The 13,199-nt window shown below is 37.5% G+C and overlaps 1 protein-coding gene across 6 annotated transcripts in view; it reads left to right on the plus strand.

Moving 5' to 3' along the window:
- MYO16 (myosin XVI) overlaps positions 1 to 13,199 on the plus strand; it is a 393,567-nt gene that overhangs the window by 167,393 nt on the left and 212,975 nt on the right. For all 6 annotated transcript variants that reach the window (XR_003921201.2, XM_029999071.2, XM_029999067.2 and 3 more), the window contains exon 6: positions 9,579 to 9,703. Coding sequence is in view for 5 of the 6 variants with exons in the window: in XM_029999071.2 (XP_029854931.1) it covers positions 9,579 to 9,703 (125 nt within the window). In the remaining variant the exon portion in view is untranslated. The remainder of the gene's footprint in view (positions 1 to 9,578; positions 9,704 to 13,199) is intronic.

Below are 13,199 nucleotides of genomic sequence, written 5' to 3' on the forward strand. Positions count from 1 at the left end.
CATGTTCCTGGTCATCTTATTTTTGCTATGAAGTCACGACATTTAAGGACTTTGAAAAATAAGATGGAGAGACCATCTGCTGCAACGTCTTGCCAAGGCAAAGCCAACTGAGAGTAGCCCAGGTTACCCAGGACCAATGGTGGGTTGGAGAGTCTCTGATCTCTCTGGGCTCCCAGTCCAGTGCTGAGCCATCTTCGTGTCATTTTTTTTCTTTGTATTTTCAGTTGAAATTTTATGTGTTGGCTACACCTGTAGCCTCTTCTCTGTTCATTATTTGCCTCCAGGAAGTGTCTCCCTCCAGAGGTGAAATGAAATTACTAGGAAGTGTAAAAAGGTGTTTTTTTTTTTTCCCTATTTGTCCTGTTTTATTCTGAACATGGTTGATTATTGGAATCGTTGAGGAAGTCCACCTGGCACCTTCTGTGACCTTTATTTAGATTAATATCAGCTTTATGTTTTAAGGCAAAGCTTTTGTTGTATTAATGCCATTTTAAAAACATCAAATTTAAATGGCTGCTAGCGTTTTCTCTTTGTTTTTAGAGGTGGAATGTTCTGCTGTAGAAGTGTGTCAGTGAAACTCTGATCATGGCGTATGATCCTTATGTTTGCTCCTTTTCCTTTAGCCTGTTTTAAATATGTAATGCTTTGAAGAATGCAACATTTTTGTTTACTTACTTTCTTGGTATTTAGTTGCATAATGGCTTAGATGACTTAGAAACTACAAATGAGTGACATATTTCTTGGTTCCATATTTGACAAGTGACAGGAGGTGACACATTCACTGTGTAATTTGTTTCCAAAAAAGAGGTGTTCCCTTTTGTCTTCCAAGATCTCAGGCTTCAGCTTTCAGTAGGATAACTGTGCATTTCAAGAACACCAGCCTTGTTATTTAATCTGAGAAAACAGCATCTGGATATTTACTACTACTTTTTTTTTAAGTATCCTACACATCTGAAAGCAAAATAATACCTTCCTTGCCTGTTGTACAGTGAGAGTTTATGCACTAGCAGGTTATTACAAAACCGAAAGAAAACCATCTGTTGTGGATTTTTTTTTTTTAAGAATGACTACATTTAAATAACATACCTACCTGAAGGTATAGATGGCTTTTCTTTTTCTACCATGACACAGGTACAGAAAAAAAGGGTTATTGCTTTTCTACGAAGTATTCTTTTTAACAGTTCACTTTCTGTGAATTTAAATGAATTTAAAATAGCTGGTTAAAGGTTATCAACCTTTGATGGTAATAGAGATTTCATGTACTTAATAAAAATCTTTTATAGTATTCCAAGCTGTGTGAATAATGGATCTGTTTTGTTCTCTGAATATTAAGGGGATCATATTCAGGTGTCTCAGAAAACTGTATATAGAGCCAAAATTTAGGTAGTTTTTTTATGGTGTAAGTTAGTTAAAATACTGTGCAAATTTCACAAAAATAGACTGTGGTTTATTAAATTCTTACTAGCAAATGGGTTAAGCCTTACTTTTCAGCTGCAAAGTGGAAGGAATAAATTTCTTTCTCTGCTATGCAGCAGTAGGTAGAATAAAAACCCCAGAAGCTAAGGGTTAGTACAGAATCCTACACTGAAGACAGTGTTTAACATTAGTCAGAAACAGTCAACTCATAAATTACTACAATAAGGAGAACATCCCTGAAGCCAACAGTTAACAACATAAGGGAAATAACGTGCAGGAAAAGCTGATTCAGAAAAGTAGTGGGCAAAGGAAGGATTAAGGAAAAATTTACTGTAAGAATGACACTATACAGTACCCTAGAACGTGATAGGAAGATACATCCCAAAATTATTTTGGTTTAAAATGTAAAGTTATTTGAAATTATTTATAAAATCTGGTGTGGTTGGGCTAAAAGTCAAACTGCCACCCAGCTGCTTGCTCATTCCCCCTCCTGAGCAGGACAGAGGGAGAAAATAGGATGAGAAAGCTCATGGGTTGAGATGAAGACAGGGAGATTGCTTACCAGTTACTGTCACAGGGAAAACAGGCTCAACTTGGGGAAACTTGCAAATTTGAATAAATTCAGGTAGTGAGAAATAGAAAGTCAAACACTAAAACAACACCTTTCCTCCCCCTTTCCCAGGCTTGACTTCACTCCTTCACTCCAGACTCTACCCCTGCAAGTGGTGCAGGGGGGTGGGGCAGGTACAGTCAGTACATAGAGCAGTTTCTCTCTGCCACTTCTTCCTCTTTACAGTTTTCCTCTGTTCCAGCATGGATTTTTCACAGGTATGCAGTTCTTCAGGAACGTCCATCTGCTTCGCCATGGGTCCTCCATGGGCTGCAGGGCATCTCTGCTCCAGTGCCTGGAGCACCTTTTCTCCCTCCTTCTCTGACCTTGGTGTTCCCTCAGCTATTTCTCCCTCCTTTTGTTTCCTCTTTGTCTCTCTGTCCACTGTTTTCTGCCCTTCCTTAAGTATGTTTTCACAGAGGTGCCATACCTTGGCTGAGAGGCTCAGCTGTGTCCTGTGGTGGGTCTGCTGGAGCTGAGAACTGTCTGTGGTCCACACGGGACAGGCCCTGGCCTCTTGCCACAGAAGCCACCCCAGCAGCCCCTCAGCTGCCAACACTTGGACGGTACATCTGGTCGTGCTTTTCTCAACACCCTGGGACTTTTTATGAGAATAAGATCAAAATGAAAATCCCAGTTGTGTTTTTTTCATCAGCTTTGATTATGAATTAAAGTGTTCAGAATACATACACCAAAATGCTCTAACATTGAGGTTGTGCTACAGAAACCTTTAAAACAGATCTAGTAATCCAGCATGGGGAAAAAAATACTGTTTCTTCAGTGCACTCAAGAAAAGCAATTGATATAGATCAATATCATTTCAGAAAAAGTAACTGCCCTAGACTTTCATATTTAAAACTATGAAAGACTTTTCATAGACATTAAGGAGTTATTGCCAACATACTACAGTAAGAACTGACTAAAATGTCAACACATGTAGATTGTTAGTACTAAAGATCAGTGGATTTAAGCTAAAACTAAATCATCTGGGTTTTTTTCTATTTTAGAACCATATGCAATGTGATCTTGATTTCTGCTTACAAATTTTCTATTAATAATATTGATTTATATATTTATATAGGTTGACAGAAAAACAGGCAACCAAAACCAAACAGCCTCAGGGTGGTTCAAAGTTTTTTCACTCTGATTTTTGCTGATTGGGAACCACCTACCCATAAGATTATCACGCACACAAAAAATCTGTCTAGTTTCTGCAGAGAGCTTGATTAATTGGTGATAGGGGTTAGGTGATGGTACTGCCAGTGAGAACGGGACCAAATGAGATGTTTCAGTAGGTCCCTTCAAGTCCTAAAAATGAAGCACACAGAAAACATGACACATTGAAAATGTCGTAGTTGAGAATGCTCATCTGTCTTCCTTTGGCCTTTGTGTTTTCTAATATAAGCTTGAATAAGCTACTGTAATTTTTGTATTTTCTAACTCTTGGGGAAGTGACTTTGAAGTCTTAGGCTTCTCTTAATATTTGTGTGTTTCCAGCATGCAAATGTTTGGGCATTTAAAAGTGAATTAAAGAAGAAAGTCCATCATATGGAAGCATTTTGTTACCCATATGTTTTTATCAAAGGGAAAATCTTTAAACTCACTGTGCAGACTTCTGGCACTTGAATTAACATTTTAAGTTTCAGCCAGTAGTTTATGATTTACTTTGTAACTGATGCTAGATGGAAAACAGGGATTTCCTGGAGTAACAGGCTTTGCAAAGATTTGAAAAAAGAGTGTGAAGAACATCAGCAGCTGGGGATGCCCTTTTAGTATCTTTTCAAACAGCTTACTGATAAATAATCTAATTCTGTTTCCATTAGAAATAAATTACCATTTTTTTATAGGATTCCTAAAACTATAACCTTTAGCAAGTTAGAAAAAAAAATTTCAGTGCCCAGAGTGCACCCACGGGCTCTGCAACTTGTGCTCCCTACTCCCAGGGGCTTGGCTGCCGGTGCTCAAAGCCAGCTCTGATATGGTACAGCCATGTAACCTGGGAGCAGTCGGCTAAGACAAGGGCTAAGTTGTGAGGCAGAGCTGGGAGAAGCCTTGTAATGATCTTTCACCCATCCTTTTGCTGGAGAGCCGCATTTAGGCTCAGGTCCTTGCCGTTGTTCCTTGCTTGAGGAATGCCTATGCCCAACCATGAACCTTGCTGATCCCAACCCTGAACCACTGACTGCCTGGCTTCACCTGATTTGTCTGGATTCATTGCTAAAGGCTTTTCTAGCAATCACAGAACTGTCGGTTGGCCCTGATTGCCATCACCAGACGTGCTCGATTTTCTTGTTTGGGTACTGTGGGGCTGTGCCCTGGTCAGCAAGGACACTACCCTGCCTGCCCCTGTTCACCCTCAGCTCCTGGCTCCCTGGCAGGTGTCAAGTACCCTACTTTTACTGCTTTCTAACAAAAACATCTAACCATAACATATTAAGACCTTGCAGAGAAATCCTGAGTATAGAAATACTGTATATGGAAGAGCTCCTTTCAGACATGGTACTTACCGCAAGTAACCAGAGGCAATGATACGCTTTTTTTGCTTCTGTCTTCTGGTATTAATATTACAAATAAAATAATAAACATGCAAGACATATCCACAGATGAATGCTTTAGTATTAAGCCTTGAGATTGTGCCAGTCTGTTAAAATAAATTACAAAAATTATTTTTGTTTTCATACAAGTTAAGAAGAGACAGAGGTCATTTAACTAATTTTAGCTGGAAGGGTCATCAACATCCTTATTATAGAAGAGAAGAAAAAAAAAAGAAAGCATGTTTTACTAGAGTGGGAGAATTGTCACTCTGATGACTATGTGAGGAGGAGATGGGAATTTCATTTCTGATAGCATTTTCAGATTGGAAGGAAATAAACTAAACATCTTTCACTATGCATATATAATGATCTCTTTAAAGACAAAGAGGTAAAACCCACCAACAACTATCAGTCGGTACTTCTGCAGTGAATTAGAGCTTAGTAGTTTTGCAAGTATACACTCTTTTGCAGATACTGAAAATACTGACTTCCCTTCTCACATAATAAATGTTGCTGAAACATATCTGTTCATATGCTGACCTTTGAAAATCAGATGCACATAATGCCAAGCGATATGCACAAGAGTTACTGAACAATGTAATTTAACAAAAATAATGCTCTTTACAAAGCTATCTAGTAAGCAGCCAGAAGAGTCCTCCCAAAACTTTAAGCAAATAAACCTGGATAAAGTAACAGCTACACCTGAATATTTTCATGAATGAAAATGAATATTTCAAGAATGATACCATGACTTTTTTTTTTTTTTTTCTCATTGATTGTGAACATGTCTATCCTAAACTATGCTGCACAGGAGAAAAATAGAACTTCTAAACAACGGTATCCCTAAAATTATGGAAGAGTACAGACAGGCTCATCACACTTGGGGTGAAAAGATCCTTGCTCTGTTTGCAGCTCTGGGCAGGAAGGGCAGCTACAGGCAGGGTGAGAGAAGACTTAACTAAGAGGAGAGGAGAGATTGGCTTCTCAAAGTTGTTCCAAATTTTTAATGTACATTTGTGTTTGCAAGGCAATGTGATATTGACCTCTCCTAAAGACTCTTAAGCCTGTTGGAGAATGAGACGTGCATGTTGCAGAAGGAGTGGCTGCTGGGTGAGTGCAATGGATATTTCCCAAAAAGTGCTTGAGTGTTCGCTTTGTACTGATCCCAGGAACGGGTGTGCCCCTCGCAGATGGAGAGACTTCTTAGTACCGGACATTTCTGAGGAAAATATTTTTTGTAGCAATTCTCAGTTCTGTTTGCCATCTATTTCTTTACCCCAGTAACTCTGAAAGTTACTTTCCCGCTTTTTATCAGAGGTTTTTACATTCCTTTGGGTTGTCAGTTCTATAACCATATGCCAGAGAGGGTGAGACAGCCAAAGCACATGAAATGGCCTTGTCAGGTGTTTTTCTTAAAGAGTGAGAAGTGATATATTTTGTAGCTTTTAGGTTATGCTCCTGCCTGTCATCCTGCAGGGTCACTACTGTTTTAACTGTTCCTTCTCCATCTCATCTCCTGCAGAATTTGTGAGCATGTAGTTCTTCTTCTGATTTGGTACAGGATATTTGGGGTGTATTTTCCATCCTATGCCTTTCTTTTTGACTTTTCATTTTTTAAAATGTGAATCCATTCCCATAGCACATGCCAATTTGGTTTTCTTCCTCTATTTATTCATGCTGGCTGTCATCCCATTTCAGCTGAATATCTAAACCGCATTTCCCTGTTGAAATGCAATGTGAAGGTCATTCTTTGATTCAGGCAGCAAGTTACTTACTGTATGAGTAACATTTTATTGTTCCATCTAAACTGATGAAAAGTATCACTGCCTGGGGAGGGAGAGTAAACTCTCCAGATTTACAAACTTGATTAAGCGAAGGCAGTTACTGATCAGGTCTCCTTGTTTGAGCCTCAGAGAATGATGCATGTGCACGCTTGGTAAATCGGCTTCTCAGCTCCCCACCAGGGGAGCCTTCACTGAAGCCTGACAGTTCCCGAGTTCTTGGAATTCAAACCTGCAATTCTACGATTGCAATTTAGATTATTTTTTCATGTTTTCAGTCTGTTTTCTATAAAGGCAGAGGAAGGGGATTTCTGTTGTTTCTGTAGCATTTTCAAAACTCTTTTGGATATTTAAAAAATGAAGCCTGTGGAACCATGTCACTGTGGTAGCTCACTTGCCAGGCTTTTTACTGCTATTTGTTTAATGAAATGTGTATCATTCCTGTATACAACTATTGGTTTGAAGCCAATAAAGCTATCTTGAGATTCACATAGACTGTGCCTTTTGTTGCTATGTAGCATTGTTTATGCATTTTCTCTGAGCTGATGGGTGTAATTATATTTGTGATAGAATGTATATAGCAGTTGATGCAGCTGAACTCTTTTCTTGATTTCCCTTCAGCATGAGCAAAGTTAATCTTTCAACAGCCAGTTTTTTTGTGGCCCCAGACAGGATGCACCAAGGTTCTATGAAATGCAATTTACAAGGTGTAAGGATCGATATTTCACTGCCAGTATAAGAATATACGGAGAAGTTAATTCTCTGACCAGGCTGAGTGTAGGTCAGTAGTAAATTGCTAGAAAAGGCTAAGTGGACTCAGCTGGCCTTTGCTCTCAACCTGTAGCCATTACTGTAATTTACATGAAACATGATGAACTGGACAACCTGATAATAACTGTGCTTCACTTTCAGTCTTTTTTTTTTTTGTCTTCTGGGGGAAAGTCAGAAACTGGTATTTCTAATTTGTGGATTGTGAACTTGGTTTTCATTTTTGAGTGTTTGAGGTATTACTCACACACAAAAGAGGTAGTACGTTAATTTCCACCTGCTGCCTCTCTCCTTGAAAAACAAAACTTATTCTAATTGTTTACTGGAGACGTCAAGAGGAACTAAAAATTGACATAACTTCTGTCAGTAGTACTTAAAAACGGCTGCCTTCATCAGGCAGAAAATAATACATATCTTTTTAAACTTTAACCTTTCTTACCTGACAATATTAGAAAGAGCTTTATCATGACCAGTCAAGTTTCATTTCAGCTGCTCTGTCTGTGTTGTGTTTAAAAAGTGAAGTGAGTGCTGCAAATGATAACTAATTTTGGGTGTATATAGCCCTTCACACCACATAGTGTTTTGGAAATTTAAACTTAGCGATTTGAGAGAGTTCTGTCACTGGCACAAGAATGTTAAACTATCAGTTGACTGTTACAAAAAGCAGGAAATAGGCAGAAACAGAAAGAAAAAAAGACATTTAATTGATGCCGTGTGGCATCAGTAATCTGTAAATGTCATCAGGTAGTTTTAAATCATTACTGTGAAATGTGATGAAGGCACAAAAACTTCAATTCTGACAAAATGAATACACTGATTGTTAGGAGATACTCAGAACACCCTATAAAATCTGTGTTGTGTTCCAGTCCTGCAACTGTCAGGCAATAGGACATTAGCAGATTCTGCTTTTGGGTTGTATCTAATTTAAGCATCAATACCATATATATGTTTGTCTGAATTACATGTATGTGAAAGATCACATGTTTTAGTCCAGATACAGAAAACATCTCATTTTCTCCAGCTTAGGTTTAGACTTGTGTTTTACATTTGGTGTAATTTAGGTGACAGGTGTGAAAATAGGAGAATATGTAAGCGTGGCCAGCAAGACAGTGCGCACACTGAACGTTTCACTTCAGAGCTAAAACTCTTAGAAGTGCTGCAGGCAAATAAAATTCAGAACATAAAGCAGTGTGTATAGTAGCATGTTAGAGAAAGAAAATGATTCAGATTCTTTGCTGAACTACATATGGTACACCCATTTATACGAGTTCCAGGGTGGATTAAAACTAAGAAACTTAAAATATGGTTTTACTCTGAAACATGCTTCAGTTGTTTTAGTAATATAAAAAATTGCAAGAATTGTTGAAGATAAAATGTTAAGTTAAATAGATATTAATTAAATTAATTTAATATTTTTTACTTTTCAGCTCACTGACAAATGTGGAAAAGAACCAAGAAATAATTTATTCATGTGGTTTTTGTTACGTCATGGCCAGGGTAGAGAGGAAGGATTTTTATACTCAAATTACATTTTCTATATATGGATGTAAGTGACCAGTGAATCTAGGAATGGAAGAATCAAGCCCTGAATTTTGGTTAGATATTCCAATCAAGCCACAGCCAGTTGCTAGTTTAACCATTTAGCAATTTTGTTGTACCCTTGGTTTCTAATTTTCAATCTCTTCAGACTGCAGGCCATGCTTTCTTTTGGTTATGGACTGCCTCGCTTATCTTTCTTTTAAAACTGTACTTCGAGAACTGTTTCTTTCAGTAGCAATGCTGACACAAACAACCCTGTGCCCTTCATTCCTTTCATCCCCTCCCATCTGTTCCTGCTTCTGTACCACATTTTCTCTTGGTTTATGGGGCCTTGTAATGGTCTAAGCTCAGCAGGAGAACTAATCCCTGTTAAAAATAACCCAGGCAGATAAAAAAGTGTTGAGTTCTAATGTCATTTGCTTCACTTCACAATCTCTCAAGTGGTTGAGCCGACAGATTTGAGGGACTGGTCTGGGCACTGTGGTGTATACACGGGGTTGAAAGGCAGCCAAAAATAATTTTCATTAAATAAGACCTAAACACTTGAGTGGCTTCCTTAGAGTGTTTTAATTCTTTTCCTATTCGCAGCTATTTTCACTATCGCAGTGGATTTTACAACTGTTGTTGTAACAATAATACAAAGTTGATATTACAACTGCTTTAGCTACAACTGCTTTTGCCGGTCAGTAGGAGATCAGGCCCATTTATTTGATATTGTTGACTGACATTAAATCATCCATCTAGTGACTTAAAATAAAGATACAAGTAAACTTGTTGGTAAATATAAGTAAGTAAACATGTTCTATAAATATACACTGAAGTCTAATTAAATGTTGATTAAGCTTTTACAAACCCAGAGCAGAAGATCATATGTCTGTTCTTTATTGATGAATGAAATAGCAGAAGGTCTTAGCCTTTTCTTTTTTCCAGGTGTAGAGCTCAATTCATTGCGTCAAATGAAGATACAGAGACCTATGACAATGCTTACAGACGTCCGACAGCTCATATCAAGTGGAGGAAGTGTGAATCAAAAGAATGACGAAGGAGTTACACTGGTGAGTGGGAACATGTAATCATCACCCTGTGAATATGCATGTACTGCAAGTGTGTACTGGTGGACGTGTTTGCAAGGCAGTTCTCTAAGAAGCAAAGTGAGGCTATGCAAGGTTTTGCTTCTCATCTGGCATTTTGAAAATAGATAGATGTCAAGGCCATGCATAGTACAGATTTTAAAGTAGGCTAGTGCAATGTCTGTGTCTTAACGACAACTTTCTTACTCTTAGCCACTGAATATGCAGAACAAAAATTAATAGCAAAAAAATATTAGCACTATAGTTTAGAACTGCAGCAGATACTTGTGGTCTCTGACATTTTGTGTAAGAGAGGGCCTGAAACTTCACACAGTGATTCCTGTTTTAGGCTCGTACCTTCTGGCTGAGCCAGGCTAAAACACTGTTTCGTGAAGCTATCCCATCTTGATTCAGTGTAATGAAGCTACTTCCACCATATCAGTGAATAAGTATTCCTTCTCCCAGATTTGCATGTTATTTGTAGTCACTGGGTCTCATTATATTTTTTTCTGCTAATAGATCTTCTATCCCTTTGTTTTTTCAGGATCGCTACTTCTTCAGCAGTCAAATAATTTTAAAATTAATGTATTATTCCCTAGGTAGCATGTCTGTGGAATGTTCTCTTTGCATATAAAATCTTGAAATCATTGTCAATCAATAAATGGTCATCAACAACATTAAGATATTGAATAACTTTTGAAAAATATTTTGTGTTTTTCCACAAGTACTGTACTAAAATAATTAAAAAGGCACATATTACTGAATATTATTATTTCAGCATTTATGCTGAATTACATTGCATGATACTGAATTAACACACTGAATCATTAGTATTTAATTCCATATTTTAATACCTGTGGACTATTCAAACTATAACTGAAAAAGTGAGCAGCCTCATATCTGGGATTGTTGAATCCCAGCCACTGGCTCTGTCTATACAGGAAGCTATGAATTTTGGGGTGATCACCTTGAGGCAGTTAACTGTACTTAAAAACAGGAGGGAAGCAGGGGAGGGGTAGGAAGAAACAACACAACTTTTAGTTTAATTCATAAAAGCATTAATTTAACTTCCAGTTTTCTGATACATTTAAGCTAAGCTGCTAAATCACAGTAAAATGCAAAGTTGTTTCTGTTGTACTTTTATTACTACTGTAGTCTGAATTGGCTTAGTTAAACTGAGTTATGAACTTACCTAACTATCACTGTATAAAACCTTTTCTGTAGTTAGCTGGAGTAGTTGAAATGCATGTCTGAAGTATGTTAAACAGTACTGCAAATACTAGCAGAAAACCATTGTAGATAGTTTGGTTTTCGTTGTTTGTTTGGTGGGATGTTGATAAAAGGGATGTTTTTTGCATGAATGGTTTTTATGTTGAACTTTGATTTTTTGAACTTCTTTCATAGTCTTGCAACAAGTAGCTACAGAGTGGATCATTTTGCTCTTGTTTGAGATGTCTATTATGTGAAACTTTTGTCTAACAAACTGGTGGGAAATCCGGAATTTGTTCAACTGCTCTGTCTCTATTCATGGTTGTGGACTCAGCCAGTCTGTGGTAGCTGTATGTGTATCAAAGGGTTCTGGGAATGGTTTTTGTTGCTCTACATATATCTATACAGAGAAAACAACAAATATCTCAGTTCTAAGTAGCAAATGAGATTTGTTTTCTCTTGATAGAATATATCTATGTCCATGTGGAAGTTAAGATGAATCAGGCAAAACATTGATGCCATAAATATAGAAATCCACACATTCTCATAGATTAATAGCACATAAATATGTGCACATGCAATACAGACATAGAACGATATATGGCAAAATTAATTTTTCTGCTAAATCATCCTGTAGTATTTTTTCTTTGAAAGATTTCAGTCACAAAATACTTCCTTTGTCCTGTGAGCTTTTAAACTACTTTAAAATAGCACTTGACAGATTGATGTCTGAATAGAAAATGTTAAAACAGAAGAAAAGCTGAAGCTATGTCAAATTACTGGAAAATTTTGAGGTTTTTGTACATTTGAAATTACGAGCATTTATAGCATGCAGAGTTGTTCTGCTCCCAGGGCAGGGGTACTCTGCCTCCTTTCCAGGGGAAGATTTTTGATGAGCTGTAACGTGTTTCATCCCTCTGCATCAAGCATGTTCATAGAGAAAACTTTCTGCATGGTCTGCAGGTGCAGATGAACCAGAAATAGTAAATAAGGCAAATAATGTCCTGGAGACTGTTTCGGTGTCTCCTATGCTTATAGTGACTTTTGAACTACACAGTTCTAGTAACAAGTTTATTGCAAGACCTTTTTCTTGCTGTTAGCCATCCATTTCAATCCTAAGAAAAATAGTCTCTTTGGCTAACATTACTTCAAGGGAAAAAAATCATGTAGTTGGGCTGTGTGGTTTGAGGATACAGGTTACCACCTACAATCTCAGTTCTCCATTTCTGTAGTCTTCCTGAGCCCTGTTCTTACTGATCATCACAAGAATTGATGGCTTCTGACTGGAGATGAGCAATTATATTGTGCCAGTTTCCAAATGCAAATTTTGTCCCCTTTGCTCCCAGAAGTGGATGGAATGTTTGAAATTGTAGCAGAGGACCATGAGAAAATAAAGACCACTAAACTGTAACCTGGATGAATCTCGTCATGTGAAGTATGTGCCTCAACAGAGTTACTCACCATACACAAGAAACAATTTCCACCAAAACCCACAAATGACAGATTTTCCCTGACGTAGGATTCCTTATTGCATTTTCCTCTTTTACTTGATTATTACCAGAGCAACTAATTTGTATTGCCCTACTATGTCTTTCTCTATGGCCACTTTTTCTCTTTCTCTCTTCACAAGTCCTGTTTGGTATTATATTGCTTTTATATTTATTATACATACCTGCTATTTGTATTAATTAAATAAAAAAATAAGATCTATCTTTTTTCCCCTCGGTCTTATTCTGTAAATACTATTTATAGTGGAATTGATTGCTGATACAAATGTCAAACACATATAGAGCCTTAAACAGTAATATAACTGCAAAAGTTAATGTCTAGTTTCTCAAATCGATCATTAACAAAAATACTTTTGAGTTTCCTCTTTCCCCTTCTTGCCACTGCAGTTTTCAGTACCTTATCAGTCATACTGTATTTGCTAGTCAGAATGACAAGTCATGGGCAAACACAGCTATCTTTGAAGTTGTCCCTGCTTTAGCAGCAAGTTGCACTAGTTGACCTCCTGAGGTTCCTGCTGACCTGAATTTCTGTCATTCTGTTACTGAATTTTCTGCCTTCTCTCTATTCCACTTTGACTCAGAAAGGAAGTTTACTGACACAGAAAATCAACTGCAATTATTAAAACAAATACCACTTAAGTATCTAGGGAAGCAATGTGAGCAGAGGAAACAAAATCTCTGTGGTTCAAAATTGAGAGAATATTTTTTGTGACTGATTTTGTGCTGCAAACTCAATGTGCTTGGTTTGGTTGTATGTTAATGAA

Source organism: Aquila chrysaetos, chromosome 23 (assembly GCF_900496995.4).
Source record: "Aquila chrysaetos chrysaetos chromosome 23, bAquChr1.4, whole genome shotgun sequence".
Lineage (NCBI taxonomy): Eukaryota > Metazoa > Chordata > Aves > Accipitriformes > Accipitridae > Aquila > Aquila chrysaetos.